At 31.8% G+C, this 22,686-nt stretch overlaps 1 protein-coding gene and 1 long non-coding RNA gene across 2 annotated transcripts; one reads left to right on the forward strand and one right to left on the reverse strand.

Moving 5' to 3' along the window:
* Positions 1-12,709: 12,709 nt before the first annotated feature.
* Positions 12,710-14,557, forward strand: LOC133187873 (uncharacterized). The gene is made up of 3 exons (XR_009721267.1): positions 12,710-12,824; positions 13,249-13,326; positions 14,359-14,557. It is a non-coding gene; the product is annotated as an uncharacterized LOC133187873 (long non-coding RNA).
* Positions 14,558-19,595: 5,038 nt separating this feature from the next.
* LOC133187633 (proprotein convertase subtilisin/kexin type 5-like) lies at positions 19,596-21,360 on the reverse strand. The gene is made up of 2 exons (XM_061323051.1): positions 19,780-21,360; positions 19,596-19,670 (listed from the first exon to the last, which is right to left on the reverse strand). Exons 1-2 carry the CDS (start codon positions 21,358-21,360, stop codon positions 19,596-19,598), a joined length of 1,656 nt encoding a protein of 551 aa, XP_061179035.1.
* Positions 21,361-22,686: the final 1,326 nt, after the last annotated feature.

A 22,686-nucleotide genomic window follows, 5' to 3' on the forward strand; every position in this document is an offset into this window, starting at 1 on the left:
ATGCAAGAAGGCGATTGAAACTTAAGGTGTTGACACCATATGCATTTTATACATTTAAATTGCTTTTTATTAATCGGCCAGGAAAACACAAACAAAACAAATAAGAAATAAGTCACAATTCCCAATATTTTAAAATGTTTATAAATTTACTCTTTGAATTACTTGTTTATAAATCAAAAACAAATTCATAAATAAATCCCCCAATAATTGTTCACAAATATAATTTTTTAAATGACTGAAGAATGGTAGAATAATTTTATTTCATGGTCATTTTATAAATTATTAGGTTTTATTCAAGGGCGGTAAAAAATAGCATGGAATGCTCTTTTTTAGCATGCATATGGTTTTAGCTTTTTCAATTTAAAAAAAATCCAGTACAGTACGTCCCTCTGAATGTCTTATTGTAATGACAAGTTTGTTTGTTTTTAAAAAGTGCTAATGCAAACTTTGAGTACATTCCGTAACTTGACAGCATTAATTAATTAAATAGGCCTCGATTTTTTTTTTTCAAACACCTGTATTAAAGTTTTAATTAGCATTAATTAATTAAATAGGCCTAGATATATATATATTTTTCAAACACCTGTATTAAAGTTTAATTTAAAGGATAAAAGTCATCTCCTGACTTCCCTTTTAACTACTTTCATTTTTTAAAACTAATTCTAGACTACAATTGTGTAAATTTACAGCCCCTGAAGACATTTAGTAATTACATGTATATCTATCGCTACTTATAAAAATGTTGTAAAAAATCCTTGTTTTGTTTTTATTCTTTATCTTAAACACCTCTCTGCTGAAAGTAAACAAAACAAAAATAGGGAGCCTGCAAATTCAGAATACACAAGGGGCGGAGCTATCATGTCACTCAGAACCTTTTTCATGCATGAGTGAACAAAGCAGTCCCAGAAAGCAGTCCGAGGGACTGCTGGGACTGCTGGGTCTGCTTTCTAGAGCAGTCCCAGAGCAGTCCCACAGCAGTCCCACAGCTGTCCCAGAGCAGTCCCACAGGAGTCCCAGAGCCGGGGACTGCTTTCTGGGACTGCTTAGGTGTCAGGTTGGGTCTGATTGGTACTGTACATATTTAATTCATATTAGAAAACATAATGCTTTTTTAAATCAGAATATCACATTGTTGTCTGTGCTTGTAAAAAATGCATCCACCTACAAGAGTTGTCTTTCCATCTACAGAAGTTATCTTCAAATTTTTTAAGCGACAAAAATTATCAATTTATTAATTTTGAAAGTTGGTAGTAGAAAGTCTCTGTTTCAGCAACAACTTTTCGTAGTGTATTTTTCATTCCTTCTTTCCTATTACAGATGGTGCTTTGGTAAAATTTTTGAAGTAAATTAGAGCTAGTTTTCAAAGGTATTTTCCATTATTGTCAGCAAACATTTAGAGTCATTTTTAATTACTAAGTTACCAAAATCTTATGTGATTTTGACTGATAATTCATGAGTTATTGAAATTCATATAATTTTGGGTACCCCCCCCCCCCCAAGTGAAGATACGCGAATAAAAATTCTCATTATCTCCCTCACGCATCTGTCACAGCCCAAAGGTGCTTGCTCCCGTCCCCAAGCACCTGTGGGATGAATATGCAGAAAAAATTAGGATACGACACATAAGTGCGCGAGTGAAAGTGAAGTTGACGAACTCACGGACCAATAAAGAACAATGGGTTTCTTTTAGTTTTATCGTTAATTTAACTATTATGATTGCCTACTGTTTTAATATCGGTTTCAGTGGTAATGCAATGGCGATTACACAGGTGGTAGGATGAAAAGCCCTATCTTGATGTGATGTTGTTATGCGCCAACCTCACCGTCATAGTTGGTTGGAAACCTTTCGATTTGCTCTATGACAACTGATAAAATAAAAATATTCTATAGTGAAAAAATCAATAACAAACTGCACAGCAGCATGTTTTTGTCTTTTCCTTTACTTAGGCAATTCAAGTACTAGACCCAATGAAACTTCCGTCAGTCGTACCATGATTGCAAAAAAATTCATGCTGACTGCAAATATGCAAAAACGATACTATACCTCCAGTGCACCAGGTGGTATACTACAAAATATGTTAACAAACCTGACATCATCAATATGCATATGTTTTTGGTTTTTACCACTTTCTCTGCGCTACTTCGTACATTGCACGGTTGAGTAAATTTGAGTAAATTTGAACACCGATTTTAGTGCACAGTACACCTCTGGTCAGTTTTCATAATTTTCGGCCACGCTGTCAAAAATATGAATGAGAAAATCAGTTTTGCCAAAAAAGTGCCAAAAAAGTTAATATTCTTCAATGATTGATCATTCAGTATAAAACAAATATAAATAATAATGGACATGAATTTTTATGCGGTGTTTTATAAAAAATTTTGATGTGATCTTTCACTTAATTAGAACTCAAGTTCATGTCATTTTTTCTAAAATTTGAACTGTCATATCTAAAAGCAGATCCATTTCCTGTGTTTGAGCATAAAAAATAATATAATTTAAATGGGAATATGTTTCCTTAATTTCATCTCATAACTCATTTTCAATTTTTTTTTTTTTTTTTTTTTTTTTTTTTTTTTTTTTTTTTTTTTTTTTTTTGATTTAACAAATAAAGAAATCCCATATCAGAGCACGCTTTAAGCTAGACACGTCATCTAAAAACCAGATCCATGCATTTTGGGAAAATGTACAGATGTAATGTATTACTTTATCGAGATCGCATGTTGTTTTGTTGGAGAGGAATGGGTTTAACTGCATTTTGTTTTTTAAAGATGAATGGGCTTTACTCATAAACTCCCATTTATTAAGGAAACCAATACTTAATATTTATGAAAACTGTTATTGAAACTATACGACATCACCTTTTTCACTACTTTTTGAATTCATTTAATGTGCATTTCATCACTAAATACTACATTTTAATGCTAAGTTAATTAAAGATTTTCTTGTGATTTTACTTTTGAACATTTCATACATTTAAACCAACTAATCCTCATATTTGTTATTTTTAACTTTTTGACCTTGACCTTTGAGTTTGACTCACTTTTAAAAACTTTAACCTTGATCTTAACTTTTGAATGGTTGGAGCTTGGTCTTTCATATTATACATATGTATTTCTTGTCACAAGACCTTCCCTTGGGTATACCAACATTTTCCCCTTTGACCTTGACTTTTGAGTTTGACCTACTTTTGAAAAACTTTAACCTTTGCCATAGGTTTAAACAGCTGGTGCTAAGGCTTTCGTATTTCAAATGTGTATTTCTTGTGACAAGGCCTTCTATATAGTACCAACAATTTTGACTTTTGACCTTGACATTTGAGTTTGACCTACTTTTGAAAAATTTTAACCTTGGCCATAACTTTTGAATGGATGGCTTTCATATTATTCATGTATATTCCTTGTCACAAGATCTTCCCTTGGGCACCATTAATTTGGACCCCTGACCTGGAGTTTGGTCTACTTTTGAAAAACTTTAACCTTGGCCATAACTTCTGAACAGTTGGTGCTACAGCTTTCATATTTCATATATGTATTTTTTGTGACATGTCCATTCTTTGGATACCAATATCTTTGATCTCTTGACCTTGGAGTTTGACTTGCATTTGAGAAACTTTATCCATCGTCATGAGCTGCTATACAGGGACATCAGTGTTTCACAATCTATCTTGTTTAGAACAAAACCAACCGTAGATCGTATAGATATAAACGTGTTAACGTGTATGCTAAACAAATAGGGGTTTCCCAGTAAATCCAGGACTTCACCTAACTTATATTACATATGCTTGGATTTCCATGCTCCGTTTATTTTAAAAAATAGGATTATCATTCATTTTAGGATCTTATACTTCTGTTAAAAAGCATTGTGGTATGTATGCTATTTGCTATACGTGTGAATATAAATTACATCTTTCTCCTATGTCAAAAATTACATTATAATAAAACAGAAATATCATCCAAGTTGTCAGTGATCGTAATTATGAAATTTTAAAATAGTTTTTGTTTGAATTATTTTCATCCTTATTTGTGAGATCTAATTTTAAATAACTGTTAGTGATATAACATGTTAGGTATTTATAAAGGCATGTATGACTTGAAAAATACACATAAATAAAAAAAAAAAACAAACATTAATAGCTTTCTGTCATGCTTTGTGTGTAAAGGACATATGACCAGTTTGAACAACATCATGAAGACAGGAATATAACGTATTAAATATTTCCATAACGCAAAATGCATCATTTCAGAATACAGATATATGAGAATACACGTCGCGGAAAGCTCACCGTTTCAACATAGTAAAAAGAATTCAAAATAACTAAATGAAAATCGGACTGAAAAGACTTCCTCACATCTATCTAATCGTGTAATTTGTAGAAATTAACAATTCTGCATAGAAATGATAGAGAACTATATATGAAATACTCTCCTTAGCATTTGGATTCCAAAGAGACAGGATTAATTTCTTTCAAAACGAGTGTTTTATATTTATCTTTATATTCGTAAAATGTTGTACGTATATACATAATCTAATATAATGTTATTTTAAGGAGTTTTCTTGGGATCTATTTTTTCTTGTGGAAGGATTTCAAACAAGAAATGACCGGTCATGGTAGCCTAGTGGCAGGGCGTTCACTTCTTGATCGGGAGGCCAAGGTTCGATTCTCGTCCGCCGCGTTGCGTCAAACCTAAGAGGTAAACATAGGTAGTGACTGTTCCTTCCCCAAGCGCCACACACTAGAAGTGAAAGTCACGGATGATACCTTAAAACCGAGGTTTAACCGTCACTGTAGGCGTTGGTACGATAAAGAACCCTTACTTCTCAATGGCCAATCAACTATTTGTTTTACTTTCAAAATTTTGAGATAATAACTGTTTAACTCAGTCTTCAAAAATATGAGGAGTTCCGAGTGACAACTTACCTTCACATTAAATATAAAAAACACCTTCACATGAAATAACATCAGCATAACATAAAAAAACCATCTTTACATGAGATAACTATTATACCTTCACATAAAAAAATCACCTTCATATAAATACATGTAACCAACTTCACATGAAAATCAACCATCACAAGAAAAAACCACCTTCACATAACACAAAAAAGCACCACCTTCACATGCAATAACCACAGCATAACATAATAGAGCGCCGTCTTCACGTGAAATAACCACAGCATAACATAATAAAGCATCATCTTCTCATGAAATAACCACATAAGGCAGCTATGGAGTTCCATAACAGTGCCATTAGCTCATAAATATATGACATAAATGCTTATTTTCAAAAATCCTGCCGCTAAAAATTCAAAACACATAGGTTCAATTATTCTTGCAAAACAAGGTCAAAGGTCAAGATACATACTGTATAGCATAGATTTGCCTCTTAAATGTCAAAAATATGCTTTATAAATATGGGCACTATACACTATTTAAAAAATACGTTAAAGAACAAGTTCAACGGCCACGAGGTCGGTTACCATTATGATTTACTAAAGTCATATTGCACATGAATAAATTTGCAAAATATTAAATCCATATCTCTAACAGTTCTCAAGATGAGTTGTGAAAGCTGAACAGACAGACAGACATACGCCTGTAAAGTGATCCCTAAATGTCGCTTTGCTCTGCAGGCGACACAAAAATATCTCCTGATCTCTTTCTGCACGTGAAAAATTTGAAATCAACGCTAGATGTATAATCACTACATTTTTAGGTCACCTGAGTCACTCAAGTGACCTATTGCTATCCGTTTTTGTCTGTTCGTTCGTCGTCCGTTACCTTTTGATCATTTTCAACTTCTTCTCTAGAACCGCTCAACCTATTTCAACCACTTTTGGCATATAGCATCTTTGGGTGAAGGGGAACAAATATTGTGAATTTCATGGTCCCTGCCCCCTTGGGGCCCCAGGGGTCCAAAATTGCTTTGTTTATGAAATCTCTGGACATCAAGCAGTCAAACTGTTGGCACGATTGTAATAAGCATTGGGCCCTCTACAAAAATTGTGAAATTCATGGCCCCAGGGTCAGGGGTTCTGGTACTAGGGCGGGGCTACATGTATATAGATCATATAGTGAAAGTGCATTATTTCTTTGAAAATCTTCTTCTCTTCTCTTGGGTATTATTAAAACAAACTAAGTGCATGGTTATAACAAGCATTGATGCTTTTTCCAAAATTGTGAAATTCATGGCCCCTGGGTCAGGGGTTCTGATGCTAGGGCAGGGCTCTATTGATTATATAGTGAAAATGCATTAATTCTTTGAAAATCTTCTTCTCTGCTCCTGGGTATTATTTAAACAAACTAAGTGCATGGTAATGGTGCACAAAGATGCTTTTTCTAAAATTGTGAAATTCATGGCCCCAGGGTCAGAGGTTCTGGTGTTAGGGCGGGGCTCTATTGATTATATAGTGAAAATGCATTAATTCTTTGAAAATCTTCTTCTCTGCTCCTGGATATTATATAAACAAACTAAGTGCATGGTTATGATAGGAATTGATGCCTTTTCCAAAATTGTGAATTTCATGGCCAATGGGTCAGAGGCTCTGGTGTTAGGGCGGGGCTCTGTTGATTATATAGTAAAAATGCATTAATTCTTTGAAAATCTTCTTCTCTGCTCCTGGGTTTTATTTAAACAAACCAAGTGCATGGTTATGATGCACAAGGATGCTTTTTTCCAAAATTGTGAAATTCATGGCCCAGGGTTGGGGAGGGGAGGGGGTTCTATTGATTTTATAGTGAAAAAGCATTAATTCTTTGAAAATCTTCTTTTCTGCTCCTGGCAATAAAGTAAGCTAAGTGTGTAGTTATGATGAACAAGAGTGCTTCTTCATGAATCATGGCCTCTAAGTCAGATGTTCTGGTGTAAGGGTGGGACTTTATTGATAATATAGTAAAAATGCATTAATTCTGTTAAAGAATCCTGTCAACTCCTTTAGTGTTGAGCAAATAAGCAAAGTGCATAGTTATGATGAACAATTGTGTTTCTTACAAATTTTTCAAAACTTGTGTTGTCCAGGTTTTGGTGTTTCTCGGGGGGGGGGGGGGGGGGGGGGGCTATATTTATTAATAAAGTGAAAATGTGTTAATTCTATGAAAATTTTCAATTAAGTGCATAGTTATGATGATGAGGGTACCTCTACCAAATTTATGATTTTCATGACCCTGGGACATGGGATTTAGTGTTAGGGTAGGGGTGTGTTGAATCTGTAGTGAAAATGCATTTTTTTTTTTTTTTTTTTGAAAATCTTCTCTGCTCCTTTGCATACCGAAGGCAAACAGAATTAAAGTTTTAATAAGCAAGGATATTTTACTAGCTTTTTGAACATCAGGACCATTTGGTCAAGTGTTCTGGTCCTAGTCAGGGCTCTTTTAATTTGTATTCAACTGAGAGAAGTTATTCCCATTTTCCATTCACTTTTGATAATTAATCACTGTAAATAATGTATTTGAAAGTTAATAGAATAAGAGAATTATGCAAAAAAAAATTATTGAATAATACAAAAAGCACTTTCATAGTTTTAATGATCAGGTAGACTTGTAAATAATAAATAAATAAAAATGAGACAAAAATAACTTATTAAATGTTCTTCAAAGACCAAGAGACGCCAATCTGAGAGGTCACAATGTGGAGTTAAAAGTAGTACAATGGAACTAATAGTTTGTTAATAGTTTGCATGGTGATAATGCTAAATGGGGGATAAATTAGAATTTAATGTATGAGTTATTACTGAATACTAGAACTAGACTAATTATTTCATTGATTCTGATCATCAAATATTTTTCTTGCTTTTGGGCAACAAAGCTTCATCTATCAGTTTATTTTATACTCTATGGATCCCCTAAATTGTCGTATCATACTCAGGTGACCGTTAAGGTCCTTGGGCCTCTTGTTGATACTCGAAGTGAGTGAAATTTTAGCTATATTTCATGAACTGACAGAAACAATGCCAACCATATATAGCATGTGCAAATCACCTGATTCTATTATATATTTACATGCTCAAGATGACCGATGATGATGATGTTATGAGGATAGTATGGCTAAGTAAAAAATTCTCAATAAGTATATTACTGGAAAGCACATTGAGCCTCTGGGTAGATTTTTCCCGATGTCTTCCTGTTGTTTAATGTTTTGAAGCATGACTGATATAATTTATATTTTCAAAGGTTTCAAGATGAAAATAAAGGGTACAAGGAAGCTAACATTGCCTTTGGTGGTAATAAGTTTTGGGTTTTGGATTTCTGCCATACTCACACCGAGCTGGGTTTCCTGGTCCGTTTACTATCCATTACCAAACAAACCTGAAAAGGTACAAGAACAAATATAATTCTGTTTGTCTTCTTCGGTGCGTTAAATATTAGATGAAATAAATGGTGTTAACGGAATTGATTTCTTGTCGTACATTTTGATTTCAACAGCATCACATGTGCATCCATATGCATCAATATGCCCCACCCTACCCCAGAAGGTCAACATTTGAACAAACTTTAATCTACACTACAATACCAGAGAATATGAATAATTATGGTTCTGTTGTTTTAGAAGAAGATTTAAAGATATTTCCTACATCCTCTGGTAGTGTAGATTCAAATTTGTTCAAATCACGACCCCAGGGGGATCAAAATTTTAAAGAGAAGGTGGAAACAAACTTGCTTCCATATTGGTAAGTTTGACGATTCGTGGCTTTGCAATTCTTTTTTCCAACCTCTTTCTATATAAAACTTTGATTCCCTGTCGTGGCCATCCTACACCATGGGGTACTTGAATCTACACCACCTGAAGATGTTTCTATATTAATAGTACTATACATGGCTTTGTTGGTCATGAGAAGATACTTGGATCCCCTATTGTGGACCCCCCCCCCCCCCGGCCGGGTCATTATTTGAAAAAAAATGAATCTACACTTCCTGAGAATGCCTCCTAATTATTTAGATTAGTCTTGACTTTGCTGGTCATGAGAAGATGAGCTTTGCTATTCTTGATAAGATTTGTAAAAATTTCCCATATATTCCTGTGTTTAACTTTATTCCTCCGTATCCTCTGTTGTGGCTCACGCTACCTCGGGGTTTATGATTTGAACAAAGTTGAATCTACACTTTGTAATGACGCTTTCAAGTAAGTTTCATCTTTTCTGGTTCAGTAGTTCTTGAGAAGAAGATTTTTAAAATATGCCAATAAATTTACACTAATTCTTAATTAACCCCCTTTGAAAGAGGGCGTGGCCATTCCTGGTGAACAAACTTGAACTACCTCACTTGATCCCTTTGCTCAGGTGTGCTAAAAGTTAAAGGCTGAGGTAAAAACCCCACTCCAATTCAATGCATTTCAAAGAATATTTCCTACGTTTACATTTTAAATTTTCCTTCAACTTTCAGGAGATGATGATATGGGAATCAACACTGAATCACACATTGCTACACTATTATAATATATTCTTCAACGACTACGTAAGACATTTGTTGTAATAAAAAATGAAAAATATATTTAATTAAACTTGTATTTTTTCCAATATTAATGGTTAAATCTCTCTCTCAATCTGTCTAATATATATATATATATATATATATATATATATATATATATATATATATATATATATATATATATATATATATATATATATATATATATATATATATATATATATATATATATCTATCTATCTATCTATCTATCTATCTATATATATATATATATATATATATATATATATATATATATAAAATAGTGTGTGTGTTTCTCATAATGGCATTATTTTTAGGTACAAAGTTACACATTTGAAGATATACAAGGAAAAGCCTATTACCTTGAAGCATGCACATATCATTATCCTAATCGTAATTGCAAACGTTTTCCACTCAACCGCAATATTACAAATTTGGTACATTCAATTTGTAAGTTAAATGTATTTATAACTGTATCTGAAAGAGTTTAATGCAAAAAATGATAATTATACTGCAACATTAAAGTCCAGTAATAGCTCTATATAAAAGTGTTTGAATCGTATACTTTAGGTGAGATGATTGGCTCCGTTGCTGTCCTGGGTTTATGTATTGTTAGCTTTTTTCTCATTCTTCTGAAATCTGGATCTTCCCATAAAGTTCTTGCTGCGGGAATTTCTATGTTTCTTGCAGGTGAGTCGAATCTGTTTGTTTCATTCGTAATTTTATGCATAACTAAACTATTTGTTTTGGAGGACAACTCTGCAAAATAATATCCGCAAAGATAGTTTAGCAGTCTGTCAATCATTTGTGAGGTTGAATACATTTGCATCGGGATGTTACTTTGCATCAGCGCTTTCAGCAAATGTTCATGGATCTTATTGAAAAAACTTTTTAAGTGAAAGTTTACCCTTTGGAAATAGCTTCATACAAAAAATTTAACAGCATAATTTACAAGTAGGGATATAAATTTTGTTCTTGATCAAATAATTGTTTGTAATTTTATACAGCTTTACTTGAATTCCTTGTGATAATCAGTTGGATTGAAACGGACAACAAGGGATGGGAATTCTTAAAACGTAGTATTGGGAACACTGACAAGGTAGCATATGAACACAATTTTCCTTACTCCATTATTCTTGCCGGAGAGAGTCTGTTTTTTTAGTATCCTTGCCATGTATAGCATTTTTATTTTGTTCAAGTAATTAAACAAACAAAATGAGGAAAATCTAATAAACGACTTATAAGATAACAAAGTTTACAGTACAAGATATAAATATTACACACATTATAAATAGTTCGTTAATTCAAGCTGTAATTACTATTTTGTGGGATAAAATCATGCAAAAATTATCAGCAAAGAATTAAGTTCTTGAATTGTGTGAAAGTGGACTTTCATAATTTTGATACTGAACATGAACTTTTTTTGTTTGTTTTTATTTTAGGAGTGTTACTCTGAAATCGTTATATTTTATAATAGTTTAGGTTAAAGTTTAAATATTTCTTAATGCAATAAAATACATTTTTTGAAAATGTAATGACTGTTTACATATATATGTAATTACAAGTTTACATGCCTTCTCGTTTATTTGTTTCCATACAAATTAAATCTAAATATATTAATGATTGCTGTGAATAAAAATATGAAATAAGTTTAACTTCTACTTGTCCAATGTTTCATTTCATCCTTTCAAATATAACTCCTGTCTCTCCGTTTACCTTGCTCTGCAAATTGCGATGAGACCATATCTTTATAATAAAGAAGTAAATTAGAACATCTTCATTTAAAGAAGTATTGTTCATGTCACAAAGTTATTCAAAGATTGTAGGGAATGGTCATGAATAAAGATAAATGTATCTTGATATGCTTTATGGTGAATGTTTTGTGGATAATAAGATGAGATAAAATAAGATAAGCTTAGCTAATATTTATTTAAAGTCGGGTTTCGACAACAAAAAACATTACATCTGAAGAGCTATTTTCCGAGTACAAAAAATCATTACATATAAATACAACAACCCCATAGGATATAAAAGAAATAGTACTTTTTAAATATTACATTACTAATATATCACTATTCTCTATTCTTTTTTTTCCTAAATCACGCATTATGGGTTTAGAGTGGGGCTACAACCAGGAATCAAATTATACATAATGCATGTATACCTTAACAAGGAAAAAATTGCTTCAGAACAGCAAGCCATGATAGTGACATCATGCCGTGTAGATTCATGTTTGTCTTTTCCTTATTATTGTAATAATTTCATACTTGTCTGTTATGGGCTCTAAATTAGAAAATAAATGTTCTGTTCTGTTTGGTTAAGTCGTGACCCTTGGAGTGGGGTCAAAGTATAGGGACAAATATTTTCGTGGGAATAAAGAATAAGAAATTCTTTTTCAAAATTCTGAAAAGCAAAACTGCAAAATCTCCTTAGTTGAAAATAATAATAAAAGGTCTTTTGTTTATTGATTAATTAATTAATTATTTTCATTTTTGCATACATAATTTCAACAAGATCGTATAATCGTTTTTGAAGTAGAATGCTTTGTATTGTAAAATGATATCGTTATTAATTTTAGAGAGAGAGAGAGAGAGAGAGAGAGAGAGAGAGAGGGTACACTAGACATGTAGAAATCCAGATTTTAACGTCCTGAGGCGTGATGTGAGATTGCCACGCAATATGCACATACGAACCACTTAGCTACTTTTTAGAGAGAGCCGAAAAATGTCTTAATGTAATCGTCAAGTGCTTAGGTATGTATTTTTTTCAATGCCTATTAAAACATTAAGTATTCATTTATTAAATTCTGTGTATTATCTGGGATATGATTAATTTAACACTCATTTCAATTATAATTACTTGTTGATTAATGTGAAGTTCCTAATTGAACCAAAGAAAAGAACTCGTTCGTGATTACTGATATGAGAGTTGTTGACTTTCATCTTGATTTGTTTTATCAAATATAAATTGGAAAAGCATAATATGTCAAGACCTTCATTCTTGGTTCATTTTCAATGATTTACAAGACTTAGAATTCCTCAGATAAATCAAAATGAATTGTAAATAACAACCGCTCTCATTCTCGTTTCATAAGGGATGCAGGAACAAACTTTTGCGAATTTCCAAACATTTCTTCCTTTTCCTCGCGGTGGTTTCACGAATGGGACAAGATTATTTTGTTTGATTATCTTTATGTTCACAAGTGCAAACATTTCTTAATGTAATGTTATTCATTTAGGTCTTTCAAAAATGAAACGAAAGCTTTTCATGACGTTGACGTTAATATTTTTAACATTTGGGTTTTGGCTCGCAGCCCTGGTTACAGCAGGATGGCGAATCTCATCAGAAATGAAGCCATTTCCATCTGTTAGAATGATGGTATGATAATTCACAATTCACCCCCAATACCCCCCATATATATATATATATATATATATATATATATATATATATATATATATATATATATATATATATATATATATATATATATATATATATATATATATATATATATATATATATATATATATATTAGAGAAAAGAACATTCTTCGATTTAGTACTTTGTCCTAATTATGAAGCGATAACTAATTCGTTCAATTACATGTAATTGATGTAAATCGCATTAACTAATTCGTTCAATTACATGTAATTGATGTAAATCGCACTATTCCAGAAAACACTAGATATACCATACTTGATTTCTTAAAAATAGCTTTTTGCAACAAATGAAATATAAAATTCATAGATGATAAGTTTGGTCTGTTTGCAAAAGCCAATTTATCATCTTTTTTTCACAGGCGATGGTATGGAAAAATTTTTCGACACATCCGATTTTCATGAATAACACCCTTTCAGAACAACTTATCAAAGGCCAAGTAATGACGCTGCCTTCTGAATCAACAAATAAATATGTACCACATTGCCAGATCGAAAGTCAATTTTGAATTTACTATACATCACTTATCATATAACATTTTATTTATACCTGCAATACATGTACACGAACATGAATCAAAGAGGAAGTATTCAACAGAAAATAAATATATGTATTTTTACCTTTATTACCAAATTGTAACTTAATCATGAAATACATGGAGATAACGAACAGTATTCAAGCTCAAAAGTCCATTAAACATTACAAAATAGGTGCAGAGCAAACACGGCCCTCCAAAACATCAGAGGTGGGATCAGGTGCCATGGAGGAATGAGCATCCCCTGTCGACCGGTCACACCCGCCGTGTGCTCCTTGTCATGGTCGGGAAATAACGGAAAAATCCGTCGACAATTTAGTGTGTAAATAATGGTCTAACAATTTATATGCCTAACAATTAGTATGAAAAACGTCAGTCAGCATTTGACTCCATGATAAATTGTATTTGCTGACAAGGTCATTGTATCGACCATAGAACTTACAAAATGATGACTTTTAACGAGACTACTGATATTCTTGTTTCATCAACTTGTTTGTCAATAATTTACCTCGTTTTAGAAATTGTACATACGTAGAGCATGCTCTGGCGTATCAAATCAACTGAGAGATATAAACCCCTTATGCAGGTGATGAAGGTATATTGCTGCATAAGTAAGGGAAGTTGACGATTGAAAAGTTAAAGTCATCACGTTTATCATAAAGCTTGGTTGTTAGATTACCATTAACGTCTTTTCAAGTAAAATATCCAAATATGAAACAGATGTGTCAGACTCTGTAGTATCTTTTATCTCAAGCTCACCGGGATATATCGTATATAAAGATACAAATTATGGGTTTTGTATAATTTTGGGTCTGAATGTCTACAAGCACATGTAAATTTCTTTCTTACTATGACGTACAAATTACAAAAGCAATGTAAATTCCCAAATTAGAATCATTGTGGGTCATTTTTTCAACAATATTATTTTGTTTTCAGGTACTCAGAACGCAGGTCACCAAATACAGTGAAAGCATCTTCTATATGAAGAAATGTACATATGAAAGAATAGATGGATACCTTACAAACAATTGCTTTTCTTACACACGCACTAGAGATTCAACAAATGGTGGAGCAACAGGCTGTAAAATATAAGCTCTTCCTATTTTTCGTTTTTCATGACTCAATTTATCGTACATCCATAAAAATTCTATAAAAACTTGTATATATCTCGTATTATATATAATAAAAAGATTAAGATAACGAACTGTAAACCGATCTCATGAATCCTTTAAAAAATATATAGTGTGATCAGGGAATAAAACACAGACCCCTTGAAACACCAGAGGAAGGATCAGGAGACTAGGAGGAGTAGGACTCCCCTATCGACCGGTCACTCTCGCCTCAGACCCTCTGTATTGATCAGGAAATCTGTAGTTAAATGAAGTATAAATCATGGTCTCACAATCGGTATAAAACATGTCACTCAAAATAAGACCCAACGATAGGTTGTATTGGCAATCGAAGTTAATTATAACAACCAAAGAATTTTTGAAATGCTGACTTTTAACTAGACTGTAAGAAAACTGTAAGAAAACAACTCTTTATTTTTAGAATATTTATTTTTCATAACAACGATATAATTGTATTTACAACAATGACATTATATTAACCATAGGATTTTCAATATGCTGACTTTCAACGAGGTTCTTGAAATCCCTGTAAAATTATCTTATTTGTCAGTAGCCTGTCTCGGTTTAAAAAAAAATGTGATCGTGCTCAGACAGTAGTGTTATTAAGAAAAAAAACTTAATTCAGGATATTTATACTATATTTCATAAAAACTTTTTAAAACATTGAGAAAATTTTTCTTCTGTGATCTCTTGTCTTTCAGTGACTTGGACTGAGATGCAGATTCATTATTCTGCGTTTGTAGTTGCTTTAGTTTTGTGCCTTATAAGCTTTTCTCTTCTTGTGACGAATTCTGGATCCTTTTCTAAAGTACTAGCCGGAGGAATAGTCTTTTCCATTGCAGGTAATGATTTTTTTTTCTGTTTCTAAGATTTGGCTTTTCCCAATTGTAGTCTTTTTTTCACTGTTATTTTCAACAGAAAAGTAAATATTTTTAATTTCTGAATAATTACCCCAAACATTTTAGAAAGAGCATCTGATAAACTATAGCTAAAATACGTAAGAAGTAACCAAAATGGCTCAAGAGTTTTTAAGCAATCATTTTCACATATTTATACTTTTTAAAATAAAGAAATCGAATATTTGCAAGTACCTACAGACAGTGAATATTCTATGTAATAGTGTTATTAAAATTGGCCATTCATTTCAGTTGTATTTGAACTCAGTCTGGTTATTCGGTGGATTATACTTAACATGGCTACGAACAAGTATTATAATTCCATTGAAAATTTGAAGTTTTGGACAGAAAGAAAAATGTTTGTGAGCCTCAAATTTCCGTACTCCATCCTTTTAGCTGGCCAAGGCTTAATTTTTAGCGCCATGGTCTTGCCCATTACATTTGTGTTATACAAGAAATTACGCAAAAATACAACAAACAGCCTGAACAATGAAGAAAATGAGACTCTTCTATAATGACTGACAGAATTAATTAAACAGTTTTATGGTCTTTCATCAACATTCTTAAAATAATCAAAATGTACCATGGTTATTATTTCAAGTTGATTATTTCCTAGCCTAATATAAACATGTGCATTTCAACACTTCATACATGTATTTCTTTTTGTATATTATTTTGTTTGATTTAAAAAATTGGAATAAATATGTATGTAATAAACGTTTTTAAAAAATTAATTTGTGCTTTTACGTTATTTTTTTTTTTGATAAATTAGACGTTAAAAACTCGAAGATAAAAATTTGTTATGGATAGTTTAGAATTCTATAAATTCTATAATTCAGTATTGTTTGTGCATATTTAAAACTGAAACATGATTCAATACTCTGGTATTGTTACCTGATGTCCAGTTTAAACAGCTCCCCTCTTGTAATAAAAAATAATGGTTGGAAAGTTAACTTTATATAATTTAATTCTGGTTATAACGTTGTGTTTGATTGGATAAAAAAATTAATTTATATTGTCTAAATTGGGTTACCTACGTCACAATCACTTGCGTCAAATGCATATCGATCCGCCTGACGTTACATTTAAATTTTGTACGATTTGAAATGATTTTTCAAGGGCAATCATCTTCTTTATTACACTAAATGAATGCAAAGTAAATTATAAGTAATGAAATTAATAGCTTCCCAATTTATTTAAGTGGGTTGGAACAGTTTACGCTTTTTTATAAACCGCTTCGCGGTTTATAAAGCGTAAACTGCCCCAACCCACTTTATACCGTATAAATTGGGTAGCTATTAAATTCATTCCTTAAATAGAATCATATTTATTTTCTTGTGATCTTATTACGTACATGTAAAAGGTAGAAAAGAAGATATACACAACATTTGAAAACCTCTTGATTAAACTTTCCTATAGGATATGTATTTCTTTCAAACTATTAACGGCTTTATTTTGACAACGTCTTGTTCAGAGGTGGATCTTTGTTTTTCAAAGTATTAATTGTGATGTTTTATTTGTTTTGTTATTATAAATAAAATTTGAAATGAAAGATATGTTTTCTAGATATTTTTTCATAAATTTATGCAAAAGTTAGAAAATAAATGTTTCCTCTTTATTCGCTACGAGCTTAATATTCCTTTATGTGAAATAATATAATATTTTTATGAGAAATCATTACTTTAAACCTCTGCTGTGTTGTCACCACGATTACGCTTCAATGTAACAATGATTTCTAAATTTTCTTTATGCTATCTGTGTAACAAGGTCTTGAAGATATATATATCTGGCAGTTTCGATTATCCATTTCTTTCCATGAAATGACAGTATCAATCAAAACTAAAGCATAAATTTTGTGTAGCCATGCTGTATTACCATGGTTGCAATATGAATAATATTGCGATGCAAAAAAAAAATAAACGTAATGTCAACTCTTTGCATTATTTTTCTACCGTTGGCGATGGAGGTTGATTATGTATCCCTTATAATTAATTAATATTGAACGTTATTAAGCATATAAAATTTACGAGGGATGTTCGAAAAGTTCGGGGACATTGTTAATCTTTGTTAAATTATATTCAAGAAATTCAAGATCACCAAATTATCAGATATAAATAAATATATTTATTTTGTAAAATTTTGTATATTTTATTTGTTAATGTGTGAAGTTTCATTCCATATATATATATGTGATTATAGGTAACTCATGTTATTTATTTCTAAAATTAAAGTATTTTGTTACCACGAAGCATAGACCAGGATTGTTACGTCAAAAAAGACATGTCAGCTATTTTTTTTGCTACTGACTGTAAAGTTCTTGTGTTTGCCTAAAAAAAAAAAAAAAAAAAAAAAAAAAAAAAAAAAATCCACAGATATTAGGACTGCTATAGATTCTAACAACCAAATACAAAATTGATTCCCAAAGCTGAAATGATTAATGAATATGAAATTATCAAATAATTTATTATAATTTCATAAAAAAGTATTTAATATAAAATCCCCCAAAAGAGTTTTCAGTCCGTTTTTACTATGTTAGTCTACAGCGATCCATTCTGATATACTGATCCCGATGTTTTTTTTTTTGTTTTGTTTTTTTTTTTTTTTCATAGTGTTTAGTTGTTTAGTTTGTGTGGTAGTCGTATATGATATATTTTCAACGCACAGTGTCTTAAGTATAAATATCGGATATAAATGCTAATAATCAAAACCTAGCCTATCAAAACTCAAAAGCATAAGTTACAAATAGGAGTCCGATGTATTTTTTGCAAAATTGGTCAAAGGTTAAGGTCAAGTGGACTGTAACTGTTATTTTTCATAATGTTTATGAAAAAAAGTGCACATGCTAAATACAATATACTTACTAGTACATCTTTTATGTCAAAAATGTGCTGTATATCGGCACAATGAATTATTTTGAAAAAGTAGGTCAATAGTCAAGTTCACGATATACGAGATCGGTCACTTTGATATTTTACAAAAAGTATAGTTCCATGCAATTTATTTTTAAAATATCAAATTCATATCTCTTATGGTTCTCGAGATCTAAGATGTGACAGAGGGACAGACGGACGTACGGACAGACAGAGAGGCGCCTGTAAAGTGATCCCTAAGTGTTGCTCTGCTCTCCTTATCCTGCTTCCTCCAGAATTTTCAGAGTTTATTCTGGAGTTTTCCCGCGTGCAACACAAAATTTACATTGCTAGTCGCTGCTCCGCTGCATTCTACGACATCATCTTTTTTTCCCTTTTTAATGAGAACTTATCTTCTAAAATTGATTTCATTTCAAAGAAGTAAAATATTAAACACAATTATTTAGGCATATGAAATGATGTAACAATATAAACTATGGTCGTCTAGATTTTTTTCTGTTTTCGCCATTGTACAGAGGTGTCCCTGACAAAAAAAGTTTAACTTAACTATAGTTAACTATAGTTTACTATAGTGCAAATGGCAACAAAGTAAAAATATTTTGTACTATTGGTCAGTGCAGTTTGTTTATGCTTATTAAAGATTTAAAAAAGCTGAAAAATTCAATTTTGAAAAATTTTCAGTCTATTACCATGGTAAACAAGATACATAGTATTATGATAGATTGCTGTTTCTTATGGCAAGCAATGAACAAAGTATCATCAAAATCGGTGATCATGCGTGCCAAAGTTTAACTTGTTATAGAGAATCGCTTTTCAAAATTTTCTCACCCTTTAGTGAATATCGAACAATGTAACTAAACGTCATATATAAACTTAAAGAACATGTGACAGAAGATCAGAGCAACAGAAAGTTTCACATTTTGTCTTTTTTAAGTAACAGCAAACTTCATTTTATGCTTCTGATAGCACCCTTTGTTGGAGTATCAATGAAATGGAATAAATATTTTTGAAGACAAGATAATTTATTTTGAGTTTATTTTCACCTAAATTTTAGACACACTAGAAGGAAGTGCAAGTTCATATAAGTCCGCCCGACCAGATAACTTTGCTAAAATTTTATCAAGATTACTTAAATGAAATTCGAAATTATCCATGATTTTTTTCAAAAAATATTTTCTTATATAATAAACCTACCAAAGATTAAAGCTGTCTTGATGTGTTAATTTTGGTCAAGTACATGTATATCAAATATCTTACAACTAAATGCAAACAATACACTATTGGTTTTCAAACTCGGTAATCTGTATTCCATTGTTGTCGACGCCATCAATTGCATTATCTGTCGATGAAGTCTGTAAAGTAAACAAATGTTATATATAGAAAGAAAATTCAAATTCATTATTAAATAGATAAAAATAGCTTTATAAAATGGGCTTTTATTTTACTCCAAGTGTTACTCACCGTCTCGAAAACATCACCGTCTCGACATAAACAGCGAGGTAATCCTTGAAAACAACATATCAAGTAAAATAACAAAGTACTTAAGACAAGAAGAAAAACAAAAATGCCTATATCTAGAGCAGATGGTATGTTTTCCATGGTATCGCAAACACGGTACGAATCTACTAGACTAATAAACGCACGTGGGGGACAATTTTGATAGCAAGTATTTCCATATATATACAACTTTTTACCGAAAAGGCACATGGAATGGCTGATACATTCATTCAGATAAGTCACATACGTATCTGGGCACACTGAGTAGCAAACAGTTCCATTAAGACTTTCGTTTTTCAATCCATATGGCTTTATGCTTGTGCAGTTGTCAACACATGTATCATCTACAATAACCATATTCCGAGGACACCATCTGACACAATGTCTTCCGTTAATGAGAAAAGAAAAGGGGCATCTTGCTGTACATCGATACCCATTTGTGGGATCTTCAATGAAATATGAGGAATTTGGACACTTGTTGACGTTTGAACACACATTATCTATCAAAATATGGGTTTTTATTGGACACATTTGAATACATTTTTTTGTACCTTCCAACAAAACTGTTTCTTTTGGACAAGTATCAGAGTCCATACATACATTGCCAATGTCAGAAACAACATATAATGAGTTATTGTTGTTACAGTTTGAGCCACAAATTCTGTTATCAACATAGAATGCGTCTTCGGGACATTTTTCGTCACATATATTTCTATTCAATACATAGCCGTCCGAACATTCTCGAACACAAGTTCTGTTGTGTTTATATAAAAAGGGAAATGATCCAAAGCATTGTTCTTTACATGTAGATAAGTAGTGCACTAAACCTTCTGGACATTGACTGTAGCAAGTGTCATTGTAGAGAAATTCATTTTCTTTACAATATTCAACACAAAAAAGAGTTTGATTTTCTTTTAAAGACATTACACTTTTGTACGGATGGGATTCAGGACACTGTGAAAGACAGGTGTAGTTAAATAAGTAAAAGTTTTTTGGACATTCCTTGACACATTGGCTTATGCTGCTCAGATATAGCGCATATTTTTCCGCAGGACAGCGAACAAGGCATTGCTTATGATAAATAGTTGATTTAAAAACTGGATTTTCATTTACAAATGGCCGAAGAATACCACACTTTTCGACGCATTTCTTGTTCTCTACCTTATCAAGATAGGTATTGTTTGGACATACAGAAACACAAACATTTTTAAAAGATGCCATGTCAGGCTGGCATTGTTTGGTGCAGACCCATATCCTGTTGAAGGATGATGTCTTGAGATACATCAATGGGTAAGTTGTTGGGCATTCCTTTCTACAGCTTCTATTGAAAAGCAAAGGAAGCCCATGTGGACACATTGTATCGCAGGAATATCCATTAACTGCTGTAAAATCTGGGCATTCCCTTAAGCAGTGTTTAATATCACGGGAATGGAAGACAAATGGATGGGATTTTGGACAGGTTACCGAACAAGACTTTTTCCCAGAGTAACACACACCATCACAAGAATAAGCTGTCATATATGGGGCTTCCTTTGGACAATTCATTAGACATGTTTTGTTAAAATCAACCGTATATTCCGGACAGTAATTTAGGCAGTATCCATTAAAACAGTATGGAATTTGCTGATTACACATAATTTTAAGGCATTCTAAGTTTCTGTGGGGGCTATTTATACAATATTTTATGAATCCATTGTCCTGTTTGAATGTCAAAATTGGGCAGTTGTCGAAACATTTTTCTTGAAAAACATACTGATTTCCTGGACATGTTTCTTTGCAAAAGGTTTTTGAAACATAGTGTGTTTTGGAATTATATATACGTGTTGTAACAGTCACTTCTCTTGGCAAGCAGTTTGTTTTAAGAACCTGAAAAAGAACATACATGAAATCTAAATAAACACAGACACGACAAATTAAATTTGAAAATTTTGGTATACAAGTTTAAGAAGCAAATAATCTCATTTTAATTACGCATGAGTAAACAATGTAAATAATATCAACAACATTACTTATTGCAATTAAAATCTTATCGAGTAAATTCATTAATTATACAACGGTGCGCAGGACATATTAAATGCTTTCTGTTTGTTAAAGACATGTTTCCAAGGATGTCATAGTTTAATCTTATCAGAACTGAATCTTAATAAAAATCGTTTCTAGGTAGTTTCCTACCAAATAAAAACAGGTTGTGGTAATTAATGTCTGAATTACTGAATCAAGTAGTGTAAGTTATTAACAATTCTCGTCTATGGAAGATAAGTGCAGGATTATTGGCGTCTTGATCTACGTACAATGCATTACTATCATAAATTGTGAAAGGAAAGGGTGCAATATCGCTCTGTTTAATATTTTCAGTTCAATTTGCAATATTTGTAAATCAGGGACACAAAAGATAAATGCATTGAGATTCGATAAGTTTAGGCTTTAATATATTGTCCATATAAAAGTCATAGTAGCCTATTCATGTGTCTTTTTCAAAGGCATTTATTATTTTTCCGTGATTTTGAAAATAAAATATGTATAAATACATGTCCTTTCGTTTTTATTACCTTATGGAAAACTCCCAATAAATTTAATATTTGCAATTGCAATAAAAAAAAATCTATGGTTTTGTATACATATTTCATATACAATTCCCTAAGACGTCACATTTTTTATTTTTATATTTTTTCTCCATCTATTAACACAATTTTTTTTAAAAATAAAGCTATGTTAATATGAATCTGAAAAATGTAAAAGGAAATATAAAGCGGGTGATTTTCCTTACCTCTAAGTGAACAAAAATGCTATGGATTTGAAGTATCGCAAATATTAAGCCAAGGATATTCATATTATATCGATGTGGTTGTGACGAAAGTTTGAACCAATCTA

Source organism: Saccostrea echinata, unplaced genomic scaffold, assembly GCF_033153115.1.
Source record: "Saccostrea echinata isolate AGI-Se365-2 ecotype Australia unplaced genomic scaffold, CSIRO_AGI_Sech_v1 ptg000015l, whole genome shotgun sequence".
NCBI classification, from domain to species: Eukaryota; Metazoa; Mollusca; class Bivalvia; order Ostreida; family Ostreidae; genus Saccostrea; species Saccostrea echinata.